We start from the raw sequence: 23361 nt of genomic DNA, 5'->3' as shown, positions 1-23361 counted from the left end.
TCCATCACAGGCCTGGGCCAGGTCATTGTTCTCACCCCGATCCGTGCAGTGCCTGTGTCCTTGGCCTCTGCATCGGGTCTCTGCTTCCAGGCATTAAAGGGTAATTTTGACAGGAACCAAACTATGCATGTCACGTATCGTCGTATTAAACCAGCCTCGTTGGAATTTGACTCATATTAGGTGTTCTCCTCTGTCTAAACGTTAACACATAGTAGTAATAATAAGGGGCTAATAATCTCGCCGACCTGACACCAGCAATGGTTTCCGTGCTCCTGTGGCTTTGCCAGATACATAATAGTGACATTTTGATGGGTTTGGGGGAGAGTTTTTGTGGCCATTTAGTTGGTTTTGGCTTGTGTTTATTTTTTGGGGTGTTTGCAAGCCTTCTGGGGGGCAGGAGAGACCCTTTGGAATCTGGAAATGCGGGCCCGTGCTGCCACCTGTCACCTGTCCCCAAGCTCGTATTTGGCCCAGTACCTCTGGCTTACACGTTTTGGGAGGTGCGGCGTCCGACTTACTGCTGTGCAGGAGAACGGCGGTTTCTAACGTCAGACTCTCAATGGGCTCCTTATTTCTCGGTGGGAAGCAGCAACAGGGCCCGGTTGTGTTCAAACTACAGGCGTCCGCACGAAGGAACGTGGCCGTGGGCCGTTCCGCATTTATTCACGTAGGTGACTTGTCTCGGGGCCTCTGGGGTCCGCCTGGTGGGCGCCTTGAAACTTCATCCGTGTCTCCAACACGCACCTGGCGCTCTGCCGCCGCAGTGCCTGCGCTGAATTTTACTGAATCTTATTGGAAACATTTATGGCAAAGCTGGAGGCTGGAAGAAACAAGAGATTAAACCCCATTTCCGTGCTGACCAGCATGACCTTTTCCGACAGAACCTTCCCGTTTCTCCGGGGCCAGCAGAGCTCGGCGATCGTCTCGGGCACCTCCCTGCAGGCAGCGCGCTGGTCTGGGCGGCGCCTCGGGTGCGGGGGAGGTACATGATTGGGGCCTGGGAGTCCGGAGTCCTCCACAGTGCGGCCTGGCGAGTCGTGCTCGCCTCTCCTTGGGCTGCGTTTACTTCACGGCTTCGCACACTGGCCCTTTTCTCGGCAGTGACTAGCGCTCACGCCTCTCCCAGGGTGTGTACACAGTGCAAGTGTGTGTGATTTCCTGCGGCCTCTCTGCCCTTACACGGTGCTGACGGACGGTACGTGTAAGGTGCCGACTTGCCTTTGCGGAACCAACTGGAGTGTGATTCTTGAGCATGGACGCGTCGACTGCCTCGTAGAGCTGCTGCCCGTCCCCGGGACGCAGCCCCCGATGTCTGACTGCTGTTTATGGTCCCCTGGGCAGGGTCATGAGTCAGGGGAGAACGCTAGGTCTGCTCCGGGAGGGATATGCCCGTTTGGGGGTCGTCTCAGAGAATCGGGTGGTACTTCCGAGGGGTTGGTCAGGGACATGTGACGAGAGCTGGCTTCGGACGGCCGGAGGAGTTTGGACAGGAAGTGATAGGAAGAGGGAACCGTCCTTCGGTGGCTGCAGGAAGCCCGGGCCGGGGCAGAAACAGCCTCTTGCCGGCTGTCGGGGAGCCGGGGTGGTACCCAAGGGCGCAGGCCCATGGTCACCGGCGCGTCCTGGGATGCCGTTGCTGGTGGGAGGGACAGATCGGCAGAGGGACACCGGTGCCTCAAGGATCCGCCGGCCGCGCTCGTTCGGCTCCGCGGTTAGAGGGACCCCGTGCGCCTGGTTCTCTGCGGACTGCTCGAACCCGCTTTCAGAGCTCAGCGGCCGGAGCAAGGTTCACCCTGAGAGCGGCCTGGAGGGTCTGCTGCTTTGTCCCCTCTTGGTTCTCATTTGAGAGACACAGTAGGGCGGCCCCATCAGTATCGAATCATAAACCGTCTCCTGTGGACGTTTTTAAACCCACGGTGGTAGACGCACACGACCCATGGGTTCCTATCCGAGCCACGTCTGTGACCGCCGCTGTCCACTCCGAGAGCTGCTCCGTCGGTCTCCCCCGGATGAGCCCGCCCCCACTGAACGCTAGCTCCCGCCCACCCCTGCCCTGGGGCGCACCATCTGCCTGTGAGCTTGCCGACGCTGGGGACCTTGTCAGCCACGGGTCGGTCCTTCCGCGTCCTGCTGTTTCCGTCAGCTTCGTCCGTGTGTCCGCGGGCAGGATCTCCTGCTTTCTAAACCAGGCGATGCTCGGCGTGGACGTTCCCTCACTGGTCGGCTTTGACGCCACCACCCCGGGTCCGTCGGGCTGTGTTGTCGCAGCCACCCTGGCGTCACCGGCTCTCCCCCACCCTCCCCCGCCCCCCACTGGAGGGAGCGGGTCGAGGCCCGGCTGCCAGGTGACAGTCGGAAAGCGAAGGGACAGGAGCCACACGGGGACATGGGGCCGGCGTGCGTCGTGCCCCCCATGCTTTCCCCCAGGACCCGGGGATGGGCGCCCACCTCCTTGTGCGGTGCTGCCAGTTCAGCAGACCAGACCCACACTTGCACGGGGTGTGGGTGAGTTTGGGGCGTCGCTCCTGGGACCCCGTCTCTACGGGGTGGGCTGCTGGTGCTGCGGGATGAGACACTTCAGTCCTCACAGCCGCGGCTCCCTCCGTCCGTGGCTGCCGGCCGCGAGCAGACCCGGGAGCCGGGAGCAGAAGGAGCAGCCTGGGAGGCTCCGCGGTTCGGGGTGGATTCGGAGCTGCGGGGCCGGTGTCCGGGGGGCGGCCTGCAGACGGGCTGCAGCGGGGCTTGTCTCGTCCACCGGTGCTCGAACCTCTCCCCGCCCTGCATGGGGCTCGGTGTCGGCTCCCACACTCCATCGGCGCGGGCTGCCAAGTGTCCGCGCTCTGCCGCCCTGGGGGTCCCTGGTGCTTCCGTCCCACACCCCACGCTGCAGGAGCTCTGGAAACCGTGGGCAGCTGGGCTGGAACATGGTTGTGTCTGCTCGGGAAGCTGAGGAAAGGCCTTGCCCTGAGCTCTCACTGACGTTGTGCTGTGCTCTTCTGCCCAGGGGACCCGGAGGCTCCTGACCCGAGCGACGCTTTGGGACAACTGGACGGACCGGACGCCCCCCTCCCAACTCTGAAAGGTAAAGTGTGAGGAGCTCTGGGGGCAGGTGTTTGAGAGCGTCCTCGGGGTCCCACGAGAAAGGCCCCCCGCGGCGGGCACCTGTCCCGGAGGGGCGGCTGCGGACCCGGGGCGGGCACCCAGGAGCCAGTGCTGGCCTGTCGGCAGGGGTGGTGGCCTGCCTGCCGCTGCACTGCCGTTAGAGCCAGCTGGAAGGTGACGGTGGCCGGGGACAGGGCATAGAGGGGGCAGGTGGCCGCTGGAGGGAGGCAGGGGCCTTGAGGGGAGCTCCGTGGGCCCGAGCAGAGCCTGAGGGGCTGGACGCGTGGCCTGGCCGCTGTCACCTGCTGACAGGTGTTCTTCCTGGGGTCACTCGTCACCCAGACGGGGCGGGTGGCCGGTGGGCGGCGGCGCAATCGTGGCAAGTTCTCTGTCTCGTGCTGCGCCTTTCCCGTGGGCCGCAGTCCGGGTCACCGTGGGCACAGGCACGCCGTGTCAGCCTCTCCGGGCGGCAGAGTCGACACAGCCCGCTTCCTCGGGGAGCTGGCTCTCCTCCTGCTGCACCCTCCGTCCCCGAGTCGTCTGAGATCACCGTCTCAGCCCAGCTGCGTGACGAGACCCCGCACCTGGGCCGACGCCTCAACGGGAACTCACTCCCCAGAGTCCTGGCAGCGGGTCCAGCAGGGTCGGGTCTGGGGAGGCCTCTCTGCCGGGCGTGTGATGGGCGCTCTCCCGCTGTCCACGCGGCGGACAGAGGGCTGCTCTCCCTGTCGGGGCGCTGACCCCCTTGTGGGGGCTCCTGGTGACCTAACGCCCCCAAACGTCCACCGTCAAAGGCCATCCTCCAGGGGGCTCTAGGCTCTGAGATACGCAGTTTGGGGAGACTCGGTACAAAGCCTGACGCCTGTCTATTGAAACACTCGGTTTAGTTCCGCTAACCCTCCAATTATTCGAAGACCAGAAAGCCATCGTAATTTCTTAGGGCCTGCACATTCGAGGCTCCCATGACCCTGTAGGAAGGTGTTTTCCTCCACGTGTCCACGGTGGGGTCTTCTGAGCATCGAGCAGCTGGGACTCATGTCTGCTGGCCTCAGTCTAGGGGCTGAGGCATCCCTGCAAGTCCCGAGGGGCTTCCGGGGTCACAGGGGCGCTCATCTCCCTCCTGGCTCTGGAACGCTCACCAGCGCGTGCGGTGAGCTGAGGGGTCACTTGGCTGAACCGAGGGCACCGGGCTCCCTGCTCCGTTGATGGCGACGATGCGTAGACCTCGCTGTGACCTCACAGGGACTCAGAGTCCTCGTAGGGGCAGGCCTCCATCAGGACAGGGACGCGTCCCTGGGGAGCAGGGCCTGTGCTCTGGATGCTGGGTCTTGGGCAACATTTCTTAAGAAGGAAGATCGTTTTGGTGGTTTCGATTCTGAAATCATTTCTCAAAAGGCTGACTTAGCCCACAGTCCGGATGGCCCACACATATCCAGCTGCTGTGTGAGGCCCAGGCACATGCCGGGGACCCCAGAAGTCCAGCAGCATTGTGTGTGGTCTCTGCCTCCTGAGGTTTCCATGCTGGGGAGTCAGCATCCTGAGTCCTTGACGGAGCGGCTCGGAGGAAGAGACAGGGATACGGTCCTCTGGAAGGAAGGGGTGGGCGTCCCGGCAAAGGACAGGATGTTACTCTGAGAGCTGAAGACCTGACGGGCAAGGAGCGGGGTGTCCTGGGCCTTGGCAGCGCCCGTGCAAAGGCCCTGAGGTCAAGACAACTCATTGTCTTGGGGCAGCTGAGAGGAAGGGCTGGGGTAGCTGAGGTCAGCAGGGTCAGCAGGGGCTAAACCTACACGGCCCAGTACCAAGGCCATCAGGCATGTGCGGGTCTTTAAATTTAAATCAATTAAAATAGAATTAAGATTCCAGCTCCTCAGTCCTCTGAGCTGCGTTTCAAGTGGTCAGTGGCCACATGTGGCTCACACAGTCATGGCCCAGATCTAGAACATTCCCTCACCACAGAAAGTTGTGTTGGGCCGCCCAGGGGAGGACACACAGCTCTCCAGGTGGCAGAAAAAGGTTCTGTTTTATTCTGGGGCGCACCGTTCTCCACCGTGCAAGATTCTGGCCTGGGGCACGGTGTCGCCAGATCCCGCTGTGAGACGATCGCCCTGGTGGCCTGGAGAGTGATGGCGGGACCGTGGAAGGGGCAGCAGGAGAGAGTGAAAGGGAAGACAGGCGGGAGGTGGCACCGGCTGAGGAGGCTGGACACACCCCTGCGAGCCCATCCCGCGTGAGCTCAGCTGCAGACAGCAGTGCTCCTCGGGGAGCCGCGTTTGCAGCGGCCCCAGCCCCCCGCCCAGGTGCGGAGCGCAGGCCTCCAGGGCCTGGGTCTGTGGGGACAGAGGGACTGGGGTGGGGAGGGCACCGCCCAGACCCAGCTGTGCTGCCAGCAGCGTGGGGGGCAGAGCGGCTGTGCGGTGGGAGGTCCCGCAGTTCCCCGGAGGGACAGCGCCCTCCCTGCCTCGCTGGCCGAGGCGCGGAAGTGCCCGTGGGGGGCGCTCACAGGACTTACCCCCACCCAGCCACTGGCTCCAAACACGGAGGAGTCGGGTCTGTGCCTTGAGTGGTTTTCTTGGTCCTCCTTTTTGGTATTGGAGCAATTTCTCAAGCCCACAGCTGCATACTTTGTCACGCCGTCTGCTGAGTTGGGATTCGATGGCCTCCGGTCTGTTTTGTTAACCTCATGGGATTGTGGGAAAACCAGGCTGCTTCCCGTCTACGGCTCGGAGGCATTTGGAAGCTTGCGTTCCCTTCTCCAGAGCACAGGAGCACCGTCTGCGCGGGCTCCCTCGTGAAGCAGGTGTATGTGGAGGTGTGTGCGCGTGCGTGTGTGTATGCGTGTGTCTCGGCAGGTATTCTTGCACACGTGTGCGTGAGTGCGCGTATGTGTCTCTGTGTGTCTGTGCCTGCGCGTGTGCCCGCGTGTGTGTGCGTGTGTCCCAGTATGTATTCTTGCACATGTGTGTGCGTGCGTGTGTCTGTGCTTAGATGTTTGCGTGCGTCTGTGTGTACACGTGTGTGTCTGTGTGTGTGTGTGTGTGTGTGTGTGTGCGCGCGCACTGTGACGGGACAGCATGCCCAGTGCCCCCAGTCGTCGGAGGGACGGGGTCTCAGTGTGCGGTGCCCACCAGGCACCAGTGGCAGGACGCGTGTGCTGTGTGGCAGGTGTGACCATCAGCATCAACCCCTGTTCCAGGTGACGGGACCTCAGCCACCCCTTGGGGACAGGATCCCCAAGAACGGCCATGGGGAGCCTCAGGGACCCCCGTCGTTCCCTTATGGCCCTGTTCTCTGGCTCCTTCCTGTGACGTTATTCTTCTCGGGTTGTGGCTGCTGCACGGAGAGACACTCGCTGCTCCCCGGCCTCCTGCTACGCTCAGTGACAGGAGTTGGCCTGGCCGTGCCGGGCTCACTAATCCCCGTGCTTTTCTGTGCCACTCCGGGGAGCGTCCTTGCTTGGCCCTTTTGGCTGAAATCGTACAGAAAGTTCAGAACAGCCGGACGGCCCGTAGGAGCCACTTGCTTACCCCGGACGGCGTTTGTGCGGGCCCCGCCCCTGCCCCCATCTCTCTAGAACCTCGGGCGGAGAAAGACGGCCGCTGGGCCGGGTCCTCGGAGGGAGAACCACGGTGCGTCCTCCGAGCAGACTCGGATCTGGGCACGAGGTCCGAGTGTAGACGGCGTCTGTGCTCGGGTCCCCTGCACCACAGACAGCGCGTCACGTTTGTAGGGTCGGCGGCCGGTCCTGAGACAGATCCCAGAGCAAAAAGCCTGCGTAGGGAATAAACACGACAGACACGGTGACTTACAGCTGAAAAGTTTGCCTGAAATTCCCGCGTGCCAGGGCCCGTCCCCACAGGCCTGCAGCCGGCCCGCAGGCTCCAGGAAAAGTGCTGCCTCAGTGCCGGGTGGGTGTTCGCCAGGAGCCCGTCTTCCGGGCTGCGTAGACACGCGGGTGAGTCGGTGGGCGGCGTTCTGTCACTCGCTGGTGCTGGCGTGACGCTTGCCGAAGGTACCTCCGGCCCGGCGGCCGTTTGCTCTTGTGTTCCAAGGCTGTATTTTAAGCGCATCTGTGACACGTCTCGGGTTTTGTAAAATCAGTGCTTTGGAATGTTTGTGGGAAGTGGATCGCTTCTGAGAGCCTGGGGGCGGTGCTGCTGGGCGGCTGCGGCCGGGCCTCTCCCAGCACAGCCCGTGGGCTCCTGTCCCCAGGGGCTCCTAAATCACGGGGCAGACGTCCACCCTTACCCACCGGGCCGCCCCTGCCATGTGCAGCGTGCGGCGCCGTGTGCTGACCTCAGGTCCCCGGGGCAGAGGGAACAGAAAAATCAGCAGAGCTCTGCGTTGGCGTGGATGAGGCCCCTTGCTCTGCTGCCCGAGCCTTGGGTTCCCGACTCCTGTAGGACACAAGGATTGATGAGCGTGTGTGCTGGGGGCGTTTCCGGAGCTGCCGATGTGAGCGTGTGACGGTCTCCTGGAGTTTGCCGCAGGCGTGAGGGCGCCAGGCTGACGGGTGACGTTGAGAGCTCAACCCCTGTTGCAGACACAGGGTCAAGGGCTCTGAGTCCTGTGCCGCTCCCCGGGGTGGTGGGGGGCACTTACGGATCTGCCTCGCTCCTTCCCGTCACCAGGAGTCCACAGAGCCGGGTGGGCCGTCCAGGACGAGGCCAGACTGCAGTGCTGGGAGAGAACCGCGGGGAGGTGTTGGCCTGTCACACCGGCCCCTTCATTCCTCCATCCCTACCCCTGCTGCAGCTCCCCAGGGCTCTCGTACCCAGCGACCACAGACGGGGTGTTTCGAGCCACAGAAATCTGTCTCCCCGTTCTGGAGGCCAGATGTCCCCAGGCGTGGACTTCCTGGGCTCGTGGCTGCATCTCTCACATCTCTGCCCCTGTTGTCACACGGTCTTCTCTGTGTGTCTCTGCCCAGATGTCCCTCTTCTGAGAGGGACGTGAGCCCTTGGACGAGGACCCACCCACATGACCTCATCTTAATGTGATTACATCTGCCGCGACTCTGCTTCCAAACAAGGGCACATTCTCAGGTTCCGGGGATGAGGCGCCAACACGTCACTGGAGCCACTGTTGACCGCATGACAGGACGGACCCCTGCCCCGCACTTTTCTCGGGACCGCACGTGTCCTTTGCTCCTGTTTGCCCGCGTTCTCTCGTGCGTCGTTCCTGCTCTCGCTCCTGCCCGTGGCTCCTCCGCGCGTCTGCCCCACGCTGCTGCCCCCATCTGCCGCCGGCTCTGCGCAGACCACTGGACAGCTCAGCGGGACGTCTGAGCCGGAGTGACCCACTGCCCTGGCCCCCGGCTGATTTATTGGCCCATAAATGCTTTCCCTAGGAAAGAGCCCTTATGTGCTCTGGCGGGGGCTCTCTGGGTCTCCTCCTCACCTGCCTGGCCAGGCGGGTTGTCTGTTTTATCTTCCCGCAGTCAAAGCCCTGCGGCCTGTGACCCCTCGAGCGCACAGCTTTCCTTGTCTCCTTCCCAGACCAGTCAGCGTGGCCTGGGGAACAAGGGACTCCTCAGACACCTAGATAGTCTGACCAAGTCCGCGGACATGTGGGCGGTCAGCAGGGACTTTAAGAAAACAAACCCACACGGTAATCACTGATCTGTCTGCGAGGCAGGCGCGGCGTCCCACGGTGACGGCTTCTCCCATTGCCTCTGCCTTCGGTGTGTTTTCACGCTTGGACTCGGCGCTGCTGTCCGGAGTTAGGGGTGAGCAGAGAGCTGGCCATGGAGTCCATTAGCATGGTTGTTAGAAGTCACCGTGCTGTGCAGCAGGAGACACGCTCTTGGCGATGACACGGGAAGACTTCTGCCCTCCCTCTCCCGCTGTGGCACCGGCTGACCTGTCCGCCAGGTCCTCGGTTGTCTGGGTTTGCCCACTTGGGCTGTTCAGTTGTGTCTGGAGAAGTTTGGGGGCGCACCCAGAGGGAGCCTTGTGAGCTAGAAGAGAGGTTAGCAAAAGTTAGTACAAACCCCATATTTTGCACAAATGAGAAATGAAGCTGGGAGTTTAAATGGGTGCCTGTGAAGAAAGCCGAGGGCCGAGGCAGCACTGTACTTCACCCTGAAAGAACTTTCTTTCTGGCTTTCATTATGGCCCCCGAGAATTAACGGTGGCTACAGCGGTGGACCAAACTAACGTGGCCGCCGTCCCACCTAAATTACATACAAATGTTCCATAAGAATGAGTAAAAGAGGTCACTGCTTAGATGAGCTTGCAGAGAGAGAGTGAGAAGGAGGAATGCCCAGGGGCCAGGAAGAGACAGGAGGCAGAGTTGTGACGGCCTTGGGCAGGATCAGCTGGAGGTGGTTCCGCTCTGTCTGCAGCCTGGGAAAATGTCCCGTGGTTTCAGTCATCCGAGACAAAGAATTGTCTCCTGCAGGTGTCACTGCTCACGGCATGGGCTCCCCGGCCACAAAAGACGGCGTCCCCATGGGGCTCTGGGTGGATCCACGGATTCCAGAGGAGGAGGAGCACCAGGAAGTCTGGGCACCTTGACAAAAGTGGGGGTGGGCAATGGGGTTCTGCGGGTGCATCAGATTCTCCAGATGCTGGAAGACCCCCCACCCGTTCCCCCGGCCCTGAGCATAAATGCTCGTTAGAGAGAATACCAGGAGGGGGAAAATGCTAGCTGAGATCACATGAATAAACAAATCCCTGCATGTTACGATTTCACTTGGAATCGGAGGTATTACATTTCCTTCAATCAGAAGAAATAGGAATCGCAACAAAAATCAAATTTGCCTTTAGGAAAATGAAAGAATTTACTCTTCATACTCCCTCAATAAGGCCTCTGAATGATCATTCTGCTACAGAGGCTGTTCTGGAAGGCTCAGCTGCAGCAGGAGTCTTGGGTTTCAGGGTCAAACTGGAGGGAACCCGGGAGGTGCAGAGAGCTGAGTGTGGTAGGTGAGCCTATGGCAACAAGCTAGGAGACCCAGGACTACAGCCCTCGCCTGAACCTTGGCTCAAAGGGGCAAGCACAGAAGCCACTACCATGAGGAATCACACTCAGACCCACACCTCAGGAAACCCAGGTTATGTGATAGTAAAGTTCTCGGGGAATCCCAGGCCCTAGAAAACATGAAACATGAAAATTTGGCACTGCCTGTTGCAGGAACCCAGTCCTGAAAGGGTTCCCGCGGGAAAACCAGCCCTACAGTGGAAAATTACAAAGCACAGTTGGAGAGGCTTGGGATGAGTGGTGAGCTCGTAAACAAGGAAGCCAGAAGGATTAAAGATAAAGGAAGTAAAAGCCGTGGTGGGTTTGAAAACCAAACAGACCTTCTAGAAATAAAAAATTGTAGTCAGAGAACTGAGAAAATTGATGGGCAGGTCAAGGAGCGGAGGGTGCACAGCTGGAGATTAAAAGAGGGAATTAAAAGCAGTGAAGTGCACCGAGGAACCACAGACAGGAGGACGTTCGGCATCTGACTGGAAGATTTCCGAGGAGAGATAAAGGGCTGTAGAAACAATGAGGGACTGATGGGGAATTTTACAGAATTGATGGAATTGGGAATGGTACTAAGACCCATTAATGCTACATGCAAATAAATCCACAGCTAGGGATACAAGGGAATGGCAAAGACAGAGGGGAACTATGGAAAAGTAGCCTATGAGGGGAAAGGTCAGATAACCCACAAAGGAATAAGAACTAGCCTGACTTGCGGCCGTCAACACAGAAGCCCGGAGACGCCAGTGTAACCTCCAGTCTAGAATTCCATACCCAGCTAAACTGTCACGCAAGTCGGGAAGTCGGGGGTCACCCTCGGACCAGGACTGAGGGTGTTTGCATCCTCAGTCTTTTACCTAAAGAGCAAATATGAATCAGGATGAGAAAACACCTAAGTAACCTGCTCTTCCCTAAGAGAAACGTTTACAGGCCGATAAATCAGTAAGGGAAAAGTGGAGAATAAGGAAATCCAGTAGAAAACGGGAAAGGAGGATTAAAATGAAATGAAATAAAATGCATAATGAAAACATTAAAAATAAAAGTTGCCAGTTAAAAAACCCATAGTTCACACATACAGACACATCAAATAACATGTTAAATTATTATATGTTGTTTAGAAGATTCATCTCTAAAATTTAATCATGAAAATGATTGTAAAAATTAAAAATAGTGTAAGATCAAAGTACCCTGAGGTAGCTACCTTAATGTCAGACAAGTTCTCTCTTAGACGGAAGCCTTGCACAGTGGTCTAAAGAGGGAAGTTTAGACACCCCGCAGCATAGTTTCCAATATATAGACACAACTTGACAAAATTACTAATAGTCATCTGACCAACACACCATCAGTGAACACAGGTGCCGTTGAGAGTAAGAGATAAACTTGAAAAATTTGACAAGCTTAATCTAATGGGCATATGTAAATCCCTGTCCTGAGCAGTTAGAGAAATACATTTTTTTAAGATTTATATTTATTTAGTCATCAGAGAGAGTGAGAGAGCACTAGTTCTGAGAGGCAGAGAGAGAGGGAGAAGCAGACTCCCCCCCCGAGCAGGGAGCCCTAAGTGGGGCTCGATCCCATGACCCGGAGATCATGACCAGTGCCAAAGGCAGATGCTTAACCGACTGAGCCACCCAGGCAGCCCAAGAAAACACATTCTTACCAACAAAATGTCACTGGCCCCGTGACATCACTTCTGCATGCGGGTGGATCCTTTCCAGATATTTTTGTATGTGTGCGAGATGACACGTGTATACAGGGGGTCATGGAACACAGCTGACTGCCCCTCACTTGGGGAAAAGGTAAAGAAATCATGGTTGGTTTGTACTGTGAAACATGCAGTCTTTAAGATAAATGAACATCAACAAAGATAAATCCCAAGCTGACTTTGAGTGAAAAAAAGAAAAAAACTAGCAAAGAAGATCTTCCAGGAAAATTTCTAAAAATATAGAACAATAAAACTGTGCATCAGAATGGTGCATACCTGTTCTCAGGAGAGGGAGGAAGAGATAGGTAAGTGTGGATTTTCGTTGAATCCTAGAATGTTTAATTTTTTAAAGAAGTGTTCTAAGTCAATCATGGTAAATGTTAGCATAAGATACCGGTGTTGTGTGCGCTGGTATCTATTATATTTCTATTCGCATTTTTTGAGTGTTTGTACCACTTCAGTATTGAAAATTAAGTTGGGAGGAACTAACACTGAGCAAAATAATTAGGTAAAAGGGTATTCGAGCAGTATGAACTTTTAAAGCAAATAGCCAACGGTCACACTGTTGGCTATTTGAAGAAGATACCTGCATAGAAAATCCAAGACAGTCAGCTTAGAAGCTATTATAACTAATGAGATAGTTCAGTAAAGTGCCAGGATAAAAGGATATTACACGTGGCGGACAGAATATTGCCATTCCAAAGATGTCACAGGATCCTGGGAACATGTCCCCTTGGTGGTGCAGGGACTTTGCAGATGGGAGTAAGTTAACGATTTTGAGAGGGGAAATGATCTTGGATGATCCAAGTGGGCCCAGTGTCACCACAGAGGTCCTACAAGAGGGAGGCAGAAGAGTCAGAGTCACTAGCTGGAGACCTGGTGATGGGGACGGAGGTGAGTCTTGTCACCGGGCTTTGGAGGAACTGTCATCAGTGTGGACAGGAGAATTGTAATTCCTCTTAGGCCAGGAAGAGATCATTGTTATTTTAATGTGTCGTTTGCTATTTTACGTTACAATGTGATGAGTATTTTATAAGCCCTACTCTGCAAACCTAGATGAAGCATTTGAATATTCAAGAACTTGAAAGTGCTTCCTGTGAAACCCTCTGATTCAGTTGGGCTCTGGCCAGAACACAGTGAGGGGGTGAGTGTCCCCTCACCTGTGACGGGGATTATATCAGAGGAACCCCTTCACACGGTCACATCGGACTGGGTGTGTGTCCAGGGTCTCGGGGTCTAGGTTGGGAGCTGCAGGAACCAGGTCTCCCCCAGTCCAGTGAGCAGTTGAGTTCATGAAGAGTGTACAGGCAGCACGTCCCCTGCTTGCTTCCAGGGGGATGTCATCGTGTCCCTCACATGACAGCTTTGTGTCCTCCACGAGAGTTCTGGTCCGCAAGTGAATCCAGTGCACTGAGAGAAGGTTGGCCAGGAGAGAATCAGGGTCGATCTAGTGGTGTGGGTAGTAAAGATTAGTGCTAGTTAGGGAACCTTCTCAGGCAGCTGTCTGCCCACTCTCCCTTGTCAAGAAGAACCGTCCTTGCCTCATAAAACCCCCAGCTTCCCATCCCCTCCGCCACTTCCCGTCACCCAGCATCAGGGCCCATCCCCCAGCCTGTGAAACGTACCTCGAGGGTCCCCTGGAAACGCTGTGTTTCCCACGCAGTGAAGGCTGACGGATTCCTAACAGATACGGGCCATCTTTCCACTTCGTTTCTTTCTTTTTTTTTTTTAAGATTTTATTTATTTATTTGACAGACAGAGATCACAAGCAGGCAGAGAGGCAGGCAGAGAGAGAGGAGGAAGCAGGCTCCCTGCTGAGCAAAGAGCCCGATGTGGGGCTCAATCCCAGGACCCTGAGACCATGACCTGAGCCGAAGGCAGAGGCTTTGACCCACTGAGCCACCCAGGCACCCGTCCACTTCATTTCTTTAAAAAAGGATAGGAACCTACCAGAAATCAAGCCAGAAGACTCAGAGTGTGGCTATATTTGATGGCCATTTCCAGACTGCTCTGGTGTCTTAGGTTTGTCTGCGGTGAGTTCATTTCCTCGTGGCTGATCGTCTTCTCTAACCGCAGGGTGTGCTGTGGAGGGTTAGCGTGCGTGCTCACCTTGACAGCATAACCTCCCTGTCCCGACACACATGTGCGCACACTTACACGGCATCACACACACGACAGAGGCACACACACATGCACACACCCCACCACAAATACACATGCCACGTCACACCCACGTCACACCACACGCACGCCTACACACTCCTGTACCACACACACACATACACTCAATACACCACCACATCACACCCGCACACCACATACCACATACGTACCTGCACACAAACACACACACAAACACACCCCTCTCCTCCGCCATCGGTTTCACTTCCTCTTGTCCTCTGTGGCCTGTGTCACTGGTGGAGAGTCCCCAGCCCTGGTCGGGTTGAGCCACATTCCAGCCCCGCGGGGAGCCCCGTACCGCTTCTTCCGGCTCCTGCCCCACGTGCAGCCTTCAGCAGCGCTCAGCCTTGACGTCCTTGTTCTGTGCGGGCCAAGGATGAGCTCATTTTTGAGGAGGTGTCCGGTGACAAATTGTTCTTCCTGAGGCTTGACTTGGTGGTGCGGCTGGACGGGGGACGGCTCTTCTGAGCGTGAGCTGCATCGTGGGTCCGTGAGACCCGGTGAGGCCGGAGCTGGCACAGAGCAGTCCAGCTGATCCTGTCTCCGGGGCTCCAAGTTCCTGCCGTCCAGGGTGTTCCCGTAACCCCCAAGTCAGGCCTCCTGCTGCCCTCGCGTGGTCACTCGTGGACCTGCCCGGAGCCGTGAGTGCACCTGATGCGCACATCGCTCACGGAGGCCCAACCAGGCGACTCCCGCCGGTGCCTCCCGCTCGGACTGGAAACAGGTGCCCTTTCTGTGGTCTCCATGTGGTCTCAGGCTTTTGGCATTTTTTGGCTTTTTGTTGGTGATTTCGCTGTTTTAAACTCCCTGCAGTAATGGTGCCGAAGTGTTGTCTCGCGCTCTAAGCGCCAGAACGCTGTGACGTGTCTTACGGAGAAGACGCGTCAGATAAGCGTCCTTCAGGCCGCAGTGTTGGCGGTGACCTCGCGTCAGAGTCAGCAATACTTGTTAACGAGGCGTCTTCAGACAGAAACACGGGCACAATGAGGTTGTGCCATGACTGACGAAAACCCTGTCCGCATTTCCCCGGGAGCAGCGGTTGGCTCATTCAGTGTTCTTAGAACCTTCTAGAACATGAGTGCCGCCGGGGACGGGGATGGCGTGCGTCTAGGTGAGAGGTCACAGGGGCGGCGCCGTCCTCCGGCCCTGACCCAGCCTTGCCCTGTGACTGCTGTCCTCCGCAGGCTACTTTCTGAACTTCCTGGAGCCGGTGAACAACATCACCATAGTCCAAGGCCAGACGGCCATTCTGCACTGCAAGGTCGCCGGGAACCCCACCCCCACGGTGCGGTGGCTGAAGAATGACGCGCCCGTGGTGCAGGAGCCCCGGCGGGTCATCGTCCGCAAGACGGAGTATGGTTCCCGGCTGCGGATCCAAGACCTGGACACGACGGACACGGGCTACTACCAGTGCGTGGCCACCAACGGCGTGAAGACCATCACGGCCACAGGCGTGCTGTTCGTGCGGCTCGGTGAGTCAGGGCCGCGGGCCGGCGGCTTGCAGGGAGCCCCGCTCCCAGCCCCGCCCCAGGACGCGAACCTGCCGTTGGACACTGACCACGCGCAGGACGGCAGAAAGGAAATCAGACCGTTCCCCGAGGCCCCTCGCTGTGCACGAGGTCCGGCTTGACCTGGTCCCCATTTACTAGCGTAACAGAAAGTAGGCACCGACGCAGGGTCCGGAAACCCGGCGAGCAGAAACTCACCCCCGATGCAAATGGGAGCTTCGAGGTGGGGGGGACCCACGGCCAGGCTGGTCACGCTGAGGGGAACAGGCGGCTGCTGTCTGCAGAAGACGGGCCCGGCCGGGAGGAAGGGCCAGCAGCAGAGCGCGGTGACGGTCCCCCACTTGCGCGCTCCTCACAGGGGGCGAAGGGGCAGGATGTGTCCACTCTGACCCCCGTGGGGGGGGTGGTCCCCGCACTGCCCCAGCCCCGGCCCACGGGCTCCAGACAGCGCGGGCCCCGGCTGGGAGTCAGACCTGGTGAGTGAAGGTTAGATGAGCAGAGAGTGAGAAAAGAGAGCAAAAGCTCCCAAATCTCTCCAAACGTTTCTGCATGAACAGAGAGCGGCCCCGTCCAGTGTCCTGCCTGCCGGGCCTGTGGTCTCGGGCCGCAGCGGAGTCCGGGCCCGGGGTCGGCTCACCGCAGACGGGCCCACTGGGCTGTGGCTGCTTCCCCGTTGGCGGGGCTGGACGAAGGTCTGATTCCACATCGTGAAGGATTAATAACCTGCCTTTTTTGTTTTTTCCCTTTTCAGGTCCAACACACAGCCCAAATCACCACTTTCAGTAAGTATCCATTTCCCTCAAACCATTTTCTCATTCCCCGAGGGCTTCCGTTATGTCAGGATCCGGGGTGGAAATGTGGCAACGGCCTGTGTTGGCTGAGTTGGCGGGACGTCGGCTGGACTTCACACAAGGCTGTGGCTCGGGGCCGGGACCCCGTTGGAGTTTCCACGGCCTCGCATCAGGGAGAAACGTCGTGAGGCCCGGGGCTGCGGGATCGGGACCTCGTGAGGAAGCTGGAAGGGGTGTGGGCCTACGGGCCAGACGGCTGGGGTCACCCGGGTCCTGGAGATGGGGGGCGCTTCTCGCAGAAATCCCGGCCCCGCTCACGACCGCACCGCCAGCTCCTGGGCTCCCCCTTTCTTGTCCCGACAGATCAGAGGCCGTTGCTTCACCCCCAAATGTTGCAAACAGTGACACGGATGCTACATGTGGGTTAACGTGGCTCCTCCGTGGTCCCCCGGCTTCTCGGCAACACTGGCGCCTGGGGTGGGTGCGGGGCCCCTGGTAGCGTACGCCGGGCACCACCCGCAGAAGGTAGATGTTGGAGGCCATCCTGTGCTGAGCGGTGGCGTCAAGCGTCTGTTGTGCGGAGAGTGAGGCAGTCAGAGCCGCGGCGGCTTCCGAGAGGGCGTCCGTGACTTCAGAAGTGGCCCTGCCTTACTTTTCCATACTTGGTCGTCCTGTGTATATAAATATTACATAGCGTAGATGTACGAGGACAGTGTAGTTTATTAGATAGGCAAGAATCAATTCTATTTGCATATTTGAATTTCATATAAAAACCCAGCAATATTTTTGCATTTATTTTCTTCTGGTTTTTAATGAAGGATTAAAGCAGCACGTTGCCATCCATTCTTCGGGCCGTTCCGGTCACGTGAACGTCTCCCCATCCGGTCCCCCCAGCCTGGGCCGCAGGTTCGCCTCCACGGTCTCCTGGAGGTGCTGGGGGGCCTCGCTCGGGATTTCCCTCTACCTGCAGGATACCCCATCCCCCTGCTGCTGACTTTCTTACCTACAAGCCATACTGAACCGATGAGCGGGCTGTCAGCCTATTTTAAGGTTCCCTGACTTTCTCCCCATCTCTGTCCCTGGCAGAGCGCGCGATGTTCCCACGGTGACGAGAACCTTCCATCCTACGTCCGTTGTGGTCGCTGTGTGTGTCCCGAGACGGGTGTTCGTTTCTCTAGGGCATGTTCTGAACACGCTCCTTTTTTTTTTTTTTTTAATTATTTGAGAGACAGACGTCACAAGTAGACAGAGAGGCAGGCAGAGAGAGAGGAGGAAGCAGGCTCCCCGCTGAGCAGAGAGCTCGATGCGGGGCTCGATCCCAGGACCCTGGGATCATGACCCGAGCCGAAGGCAGAGGCTTTAACCCACGGAGCCACCCAGGCGCCCAAAGATGCTCCTTGTTACTAGCGATCCCGCCCCGGAGGGGTGCACGGGTTGCTTCTGTGCCATACGAGGACCCAGTTGTCCTAAACTTGCAAGCTGACCACCGAGGCTGTTCGTGTTTGCTGCTCTGAAGGAGGAAAACTGGTAGCGGCCACGTCGGCTGGTTTGCTCGACCGCGACAGACGTTCCTTGGCACTCGTGGTTCCTCTTGGTCAACCGTGTCTTCGCAGTCTCTGCCCACCGCCCTAACACTGTGCCCTCCTGAGTTTTAGTGAGTATTTATCTCTGTCCTGATTATACGGAAGTTAAAATTTTTTGGTCGCTTATCACCGATAATTTTATGGTGTTCGTGCTGTGTCTTGTTAAAGAACACCCTCATTTCCTTGAGGAATTCTGGTGGTATTTCGATCGGAATGATAATGAATTTTAAGGTAAAGTTGGTGAAAATTAACATCTAAATTGAATTGTCCTTTTCTTCAAACTTTAAGGTACTCCTTTTTCCTCCAAAATATATATCGGATATAGATATATAAAAATATTTATATTTTTCAATTTATTTATTTGAGAGAGAGACAACATACCTGTGAGCAAGAGAGAGCGGAGAGGGAGAAGCAGGATCCCTCTGAGCAGGGAGCCCGATGCGGGGCTCGATCCCAGGACCCTGAGATCATGACCTGAGCCGAAGGCAGACGCTTCACCTACTGAGCCACCCAGGTGCCCCTCATAACATTGTATTATGAACAATTACAAGCATATGGAAAAGTAGAAAGAATGACAGTGATTATCCAATCCGGATGCCCCCTGCCACTCCTGGTTCTGCTGGCCTTACGGCCTCTCTCTCCAACCATCAGTCCGTCGGTGTTATGTTTTCCACAGCTAGTTACAAGTATTTGTGCCCTTGAACTTAAATGCTGCGGCGTGGACAAGAGTTCGGTATCTGTGTTCTAGCCTTGCTGCTTCTTTGGAGTTAAAACACCGCACAGCGAAGTGCACGGATCTGCCGTATCACCTTAATAAGGTCCAGCAAGTGCAACAACCTCTGCCGTGCAAACCCCTGCCCAGGCACAGAACATTCCTGTCCTTCTAGAATGTTCCATCGTGCAGCTTCTCAGGCAACTCCCTCCTCCTCGGGCAGCCACGGTTCTCATTTCTTTTCTGCCATGGACTCATTTTATGTATTTTAGAACTTTCTGGAAATGAAATTCTACAGCATGTAGCCACGCAAGACTGGCTTCTCTCACTTCATGTGAAGTGTCTGAGGTGCACATGTGTTGCGCCTGTGTTAGCAGGTCACTGCCTTGTCGCTGGAGGTTGTCCCACTGTATGTCTACACCCGTTGTCCATCCACTCTCCTGTTGACGATGGATGCCCAGGTGATTCGCCCCTTTGGCTCTTAGGAACAAGGTGCTGTGGATATTCTCAAACACGTTTTGGCGGGCTATATTTTCATTTCTGTTCAGCAAATACTAGGAGTGGTATCGTTGGCTCACAGGGTGTGTGTCGAGTTTTGTCAAAAACGCCAGCAAATACCAGACTTCCCTAAGGTGGTTGCGCCACCGGCGGCGAGCAGAGTTCCAGCCACTGCGTGAGTTCACTAGCGTTTGGTCTGGCTGATGTTTTTAATTAAGTTGAGCCATTGTGGTGTGTGTGTAGTAGTTCCACCGATCTTTATGTCCATTTAATTTCTTGAAAAAGTAATTTTTGTTAAGCACTTTAACTTTCAAACAAATGCATTTAAGACTATGACATGTCCTCTGAATAATGCTTTGGCTGCATTTCTCCCCTTCCTGCCGGGCACACAGGCTTTTCTTGTGATTTTCTGATTCTTGTTGTGTTGTCATCAGTGGATTGGGGACGTATTTTACTTTGGTGATTTGCTGCGATCTTTTTGGGGGCCAGTTAGATGCGGTCGGTTCTTGTGAGTCTTTCCTGCTGCATGTTCCGGCGGTGGTCACATGTAGGTTGCTTCATATACTCGATCACACGCGTTGAGTGTGTAATTGAAGGTGTCTTTGTGTTTTCGTCTGCATAGGTTATAGATCTCGGAAAATAGGTGAAAGTCTTCGGTACCTATTCTGGGTTGGTCAGTTTCTGTCAATTTCCTTCCTTCCTTCCTTTTCCTAAATGCCTATAGGTTTGGGGCTGTGCAGCTTTTATTTTGTTTTTAGTCCCTTTTAGTGCTTTTTGCTTTGAATTCAGTGCTGCCCGACAATAATATGGCCGCTCCTACCTCCTTTTTATTTATTTATTTATTCATTCATTCATTCATTTAGTTAAAGATTTTACTTACTATTTATTGGTAGAGAGAGAAGCCACGAGAAGGGGACGGCGGAGACAGAGTGAGTCGAACATACTGTGTTTGTTTAGTGACCGCTGAATTGCCCCTCAGTGCAGTCTGTCCTCTTTATTTGCAGACTCCCTGGCTGCACATTTTCTTACTCGAAATCCCGCCGTAACTCTGAAGCCAGTGCTCAGGCGGTTTCGTTGTCAGTCACGGACGTGGGCAGGGCAGGGAAACATGTGTTGTCTGGGCGCACGTCCCACCCGAGGTCTGCAGTCTTACTTCAGCCGCCCCTCGGTAAACACGGTGTTCTCAGTCTGTTCTCATCTGGGGCTGCTTGTGGGTGATTCGCTGTGCAGGGCAGCCCTGAGCTCCGCTCTGAGGTGCTCCCGAGAGTTCCCGAGCACCGGAAGGCTGACGGGCCCCACGGAGAAAACACGTGTGCTAGATAAGCTTCCTTCAGGCGGGAGTTACGGTGCTGTTGGCCCTCCGCTCGACGTTAGTGAATCAGCAACACACATTACAGAAACACACACGGAACGAGGTCACGTATTGACTGGATAATGAAAGGTCATGACCACGGACTCGCAGAAAACCACCTCTGCCTCTCCCCTGGGAGCCGTGGCTCTGTATTTGCTTATTCGGCATTTGCGACACCCTCATAGGAAATAATTACTGCAAATAACCAGAATAGACTGTATTTTACCCATTTTTCATTGGGTGATTTGTCTTTTTCTTACGGGTTTGCGAGAGTTTTAACCTGTATTCTAGACAGAACTTTCCATAGCTCTTTCTCCACCGGGACGGATTCTGCTGGTACAGCTGGGGCTCTCCTGTCGCGTTTCTCTATCGATGGCCTGGTCGTTGGCACCGTCCAGTGAATGGCGCCGTCGGTGATCATGAAGTGTGACGTCACCTCTGTCACGTAGATTCCTGCGCTCGTGCGTCTGCTCTGAGCTTCCAGTGTGCTCCTGCAGCGTCTCTCTGGAATATCATCACAGTGTTCCAACAGCTTCGCAATGCCCTGGTGTCTGTAGAGAGATTTTCTCACTCTGCTGCTATGGACTGAATTATGTCTCCCCCCACCCCCAGCCCCCACTTCACACACTGAAGCCTTAACCCCCAGGGCCATGTGACAGTATTAGAGGTATGGTCTTTCAGGACGAAATTACAGTTAAATGGGGTCTTAAGGGTGGGACCCTGATCCTGTAGGACTCATGTCCTTACAAGAAGAGGAAGACCCACGAGAGCTTTCTGTCCACGGTGTGAGGACACAGCAGGAAGGTGGCCTTCCGTGCGCCGGAGCGGAACAGGCGGCACTTCGATGCTGAGCCTCTCGGCCTCCAGAACTACACAAAGTCAGGTTGCCCCGTCAGGGCTATTTGTTCCCGCAGGCTGGGCTGACGCATACATCCCCCTTATTACTCTACCATTGCTTTCAGATGTCTTGGCCGTCGTGTTCTACTCTCCATCTGGATTTCTGTCGGTTTGTATTTTTCTTGGAACTGTGGAGTAGAAGCCGGTGTTTGCCGTCACTTTTCTCAGATACAACGGTGATTCTGTAGCTTTTCTCCTTGGAGAATATTAATGTCATGTTACGAAGCGGCGCTCCCAGCGTTGTGTGCCTGTGTGGCTCCGGCCTGAAAGGCGCTCGACCAGGGTGAGTTCTGCTCTAGCGAACCCGTCTGCCGCTTCGTGCCGGCGGACGACCTTCCGTACTCGGGTTACCTGGTGGTCTGACGCGCCCGAGCTGGATGCTGATTGTGTCTCCACAGACGACCCTCCCCTCCTGTGGCATCTCTGGAAATGAACCAAAGCCAAGACAGAAAGAGGGGAAATCACTGGGCTAAAAACAGACGCGTCCACACGTTCTCCATTTTTGTCCCTGGAGCGTCCCCAGCTCGTCTCCCCGTGACTCCTCTCTTGGGCCACCTCCTTAGGCTCCTCCTTGTTGGACCAGCCGTGGGCCTGTGCCTGCACGCGGGGAGCCCGCCCGGGAGCACCCGCGGAGCCTCGGCCTACCCCCAGTGCCGCGGGTCCGTGCTGTGAGCGTGAACCGCTGCTGCGGCTGCCCTCCAGGCTCCCCGCCCCGGCGGCTGCCCTCACACGGCCACACCTGCGCCCACGGGCAGAGCGTTGGATGCCAGGACGTGGGCGTCGAGCGAGGTGAAGGGATTTACTGCGTTAAAACACTAAAACACGGCTTTTCCTTTCATGCTCTTGAAGGGAGGGTGAGGAGGGTGTGCACGAGGGAACGGAGGCTTGAAGAGCAGCTGGGCCTCCGCAGACGTGGTTCAAGGACAGCGATACCGCGGCTCACTCGGGCAGCCGCTTGGGTAACGTGAGGGGTTAATAGGAGGCGGCGCGTCCCGTGTTTGGTGTATGGGCTCCATTTTCATCTGCCCTTTAAAACGTGGTTCGACTTCACGGTGACAGACCCGTGCATCCACAGTGGCGTTGCCGGGTGGCTTGGGCATGCGGCGGGGCGGGGCAGGCGGGGTGGCCCCCGGAACCCACCCTGGTTCCTGCACGGCTGTGCTGGGTCAGCGCCGCGGTCCCCCGTGTGAGCACCCCGGTGCTGCCGCAGAGGCTGCTTGCAGGGACGTGCGTGGCTCGTGGGGGCGGTTGTGAATTAGGCTCGTGATGGGCTTCCGGGAAATCGACAAACGGGGCCGCGTCCCCAGCCCTTTTCTTACTTCACACGGTGCGAGTGACTCCAGGGCTCTGGCCGCTCACCGCCCGTGCGCTCCCAGCCCTGGAAGCCCCGTTTCCCGGTCTGACTATCTCCCCGTATCCAGGCCCAGACTCCGCGGCCTCGGGGCACCCCCGGGCGGGTGACTCAGAGGCGCCCCACAGCCGGCGTGTCCAAACAGGGCTCGGCAATCTGCTCCCTCCAGCTCCTCCCACGGCCGTTTTTGGGGGACGGTCATAACCGAGTTCAAGCTTTATCCTAATTACAGGAAAAGAGCACTATTAAAAAAACACACTCAAACTGCCAACAAGCCAGTGATTAAAAATGACTTCAGGAGAAACCGGCTGCCTCGCCGTAGGAGCGGGAACCGTCCCGGGCAGAGGCTGGCACGGAGCATTTGAGGTTTAAGCCACGAACGCCCGCCCTGGTCTCGCTGAGCTGGAGAGAGGGAGGAGCCAGCGGGGGGATCTCCCTCTGTGACTTCTCGCTGTGGTAGGTTCTCTTTCTTGGAAAACGTAACTCCTTAAACCCCGTAGTGCCGAACTGGAATAAGAGAGAGAAACTCCGTTCGTTTTAAGATTACGTGATGCAGGCAGGAGGTGGCAGAGACCCTCTGGGGAGCGCGGGGGACACCCACAGCCTCCCGCTCACCGCACAGCGACAGTGGACGTGTCTGCGCGTTAGCAGGGGTGACGGTGTCCGCGTGGGACATGTGCTGACACATCCGATGCCTCCGCTTGGTCCTT

General features: G+C 56.6%; 1 protein-coding gene across 3 annotated transcripts in view; it reads left to right on the top strand.

Annotated features, from left to right (window-relative positions):
• Nucleotides 1-23361, top strand: part of ROR2 (receptor tyrosine kinase like orphan receptor 2) — a 156784-nt gene that overhangs the window by 119205 nt on the left and 14218 nt on the right. For all 3 annotated transcript variants that reach the window (XR_004277238.1, XM_032306330.1, XM_032306329.1), the window contains exons 2-4: nt 3005-3082; nt 15145-15432; nt 16220-16250. Coding sequence is in view for 2 of the 3 variants with exons in the window: in XM_032306330.1 (XP_032162221.1) it covers nt 3005-3082; nt 15145-15432; nt 16220-16250 (397 nt within the window). In the remaining variant the exon portion in view is untranslated. The remainder of the gene's footprint in view (nt 1-3004; nt 3083-15144; nt 15433-16219; nt 16251-23361) is intronic.

The sequence above is a fragment of the Mustela erminea genome, chromosome 12 (assembly GCF_009829155.1).
Source record: "Mustela erminea isolate mMusErm1 chromosome 12, mMusErm1.Pri, whole genome shotgun sequence".
Lineage (NCBI taxonomy): Eukaryota > Metazoa > Chordata > Mammalia > Carnivora > Mustelidae > Mustela > Mustela erminea.
This window is presented reverse-complemented; position numbering and strand designations above follow the sequence as displayed.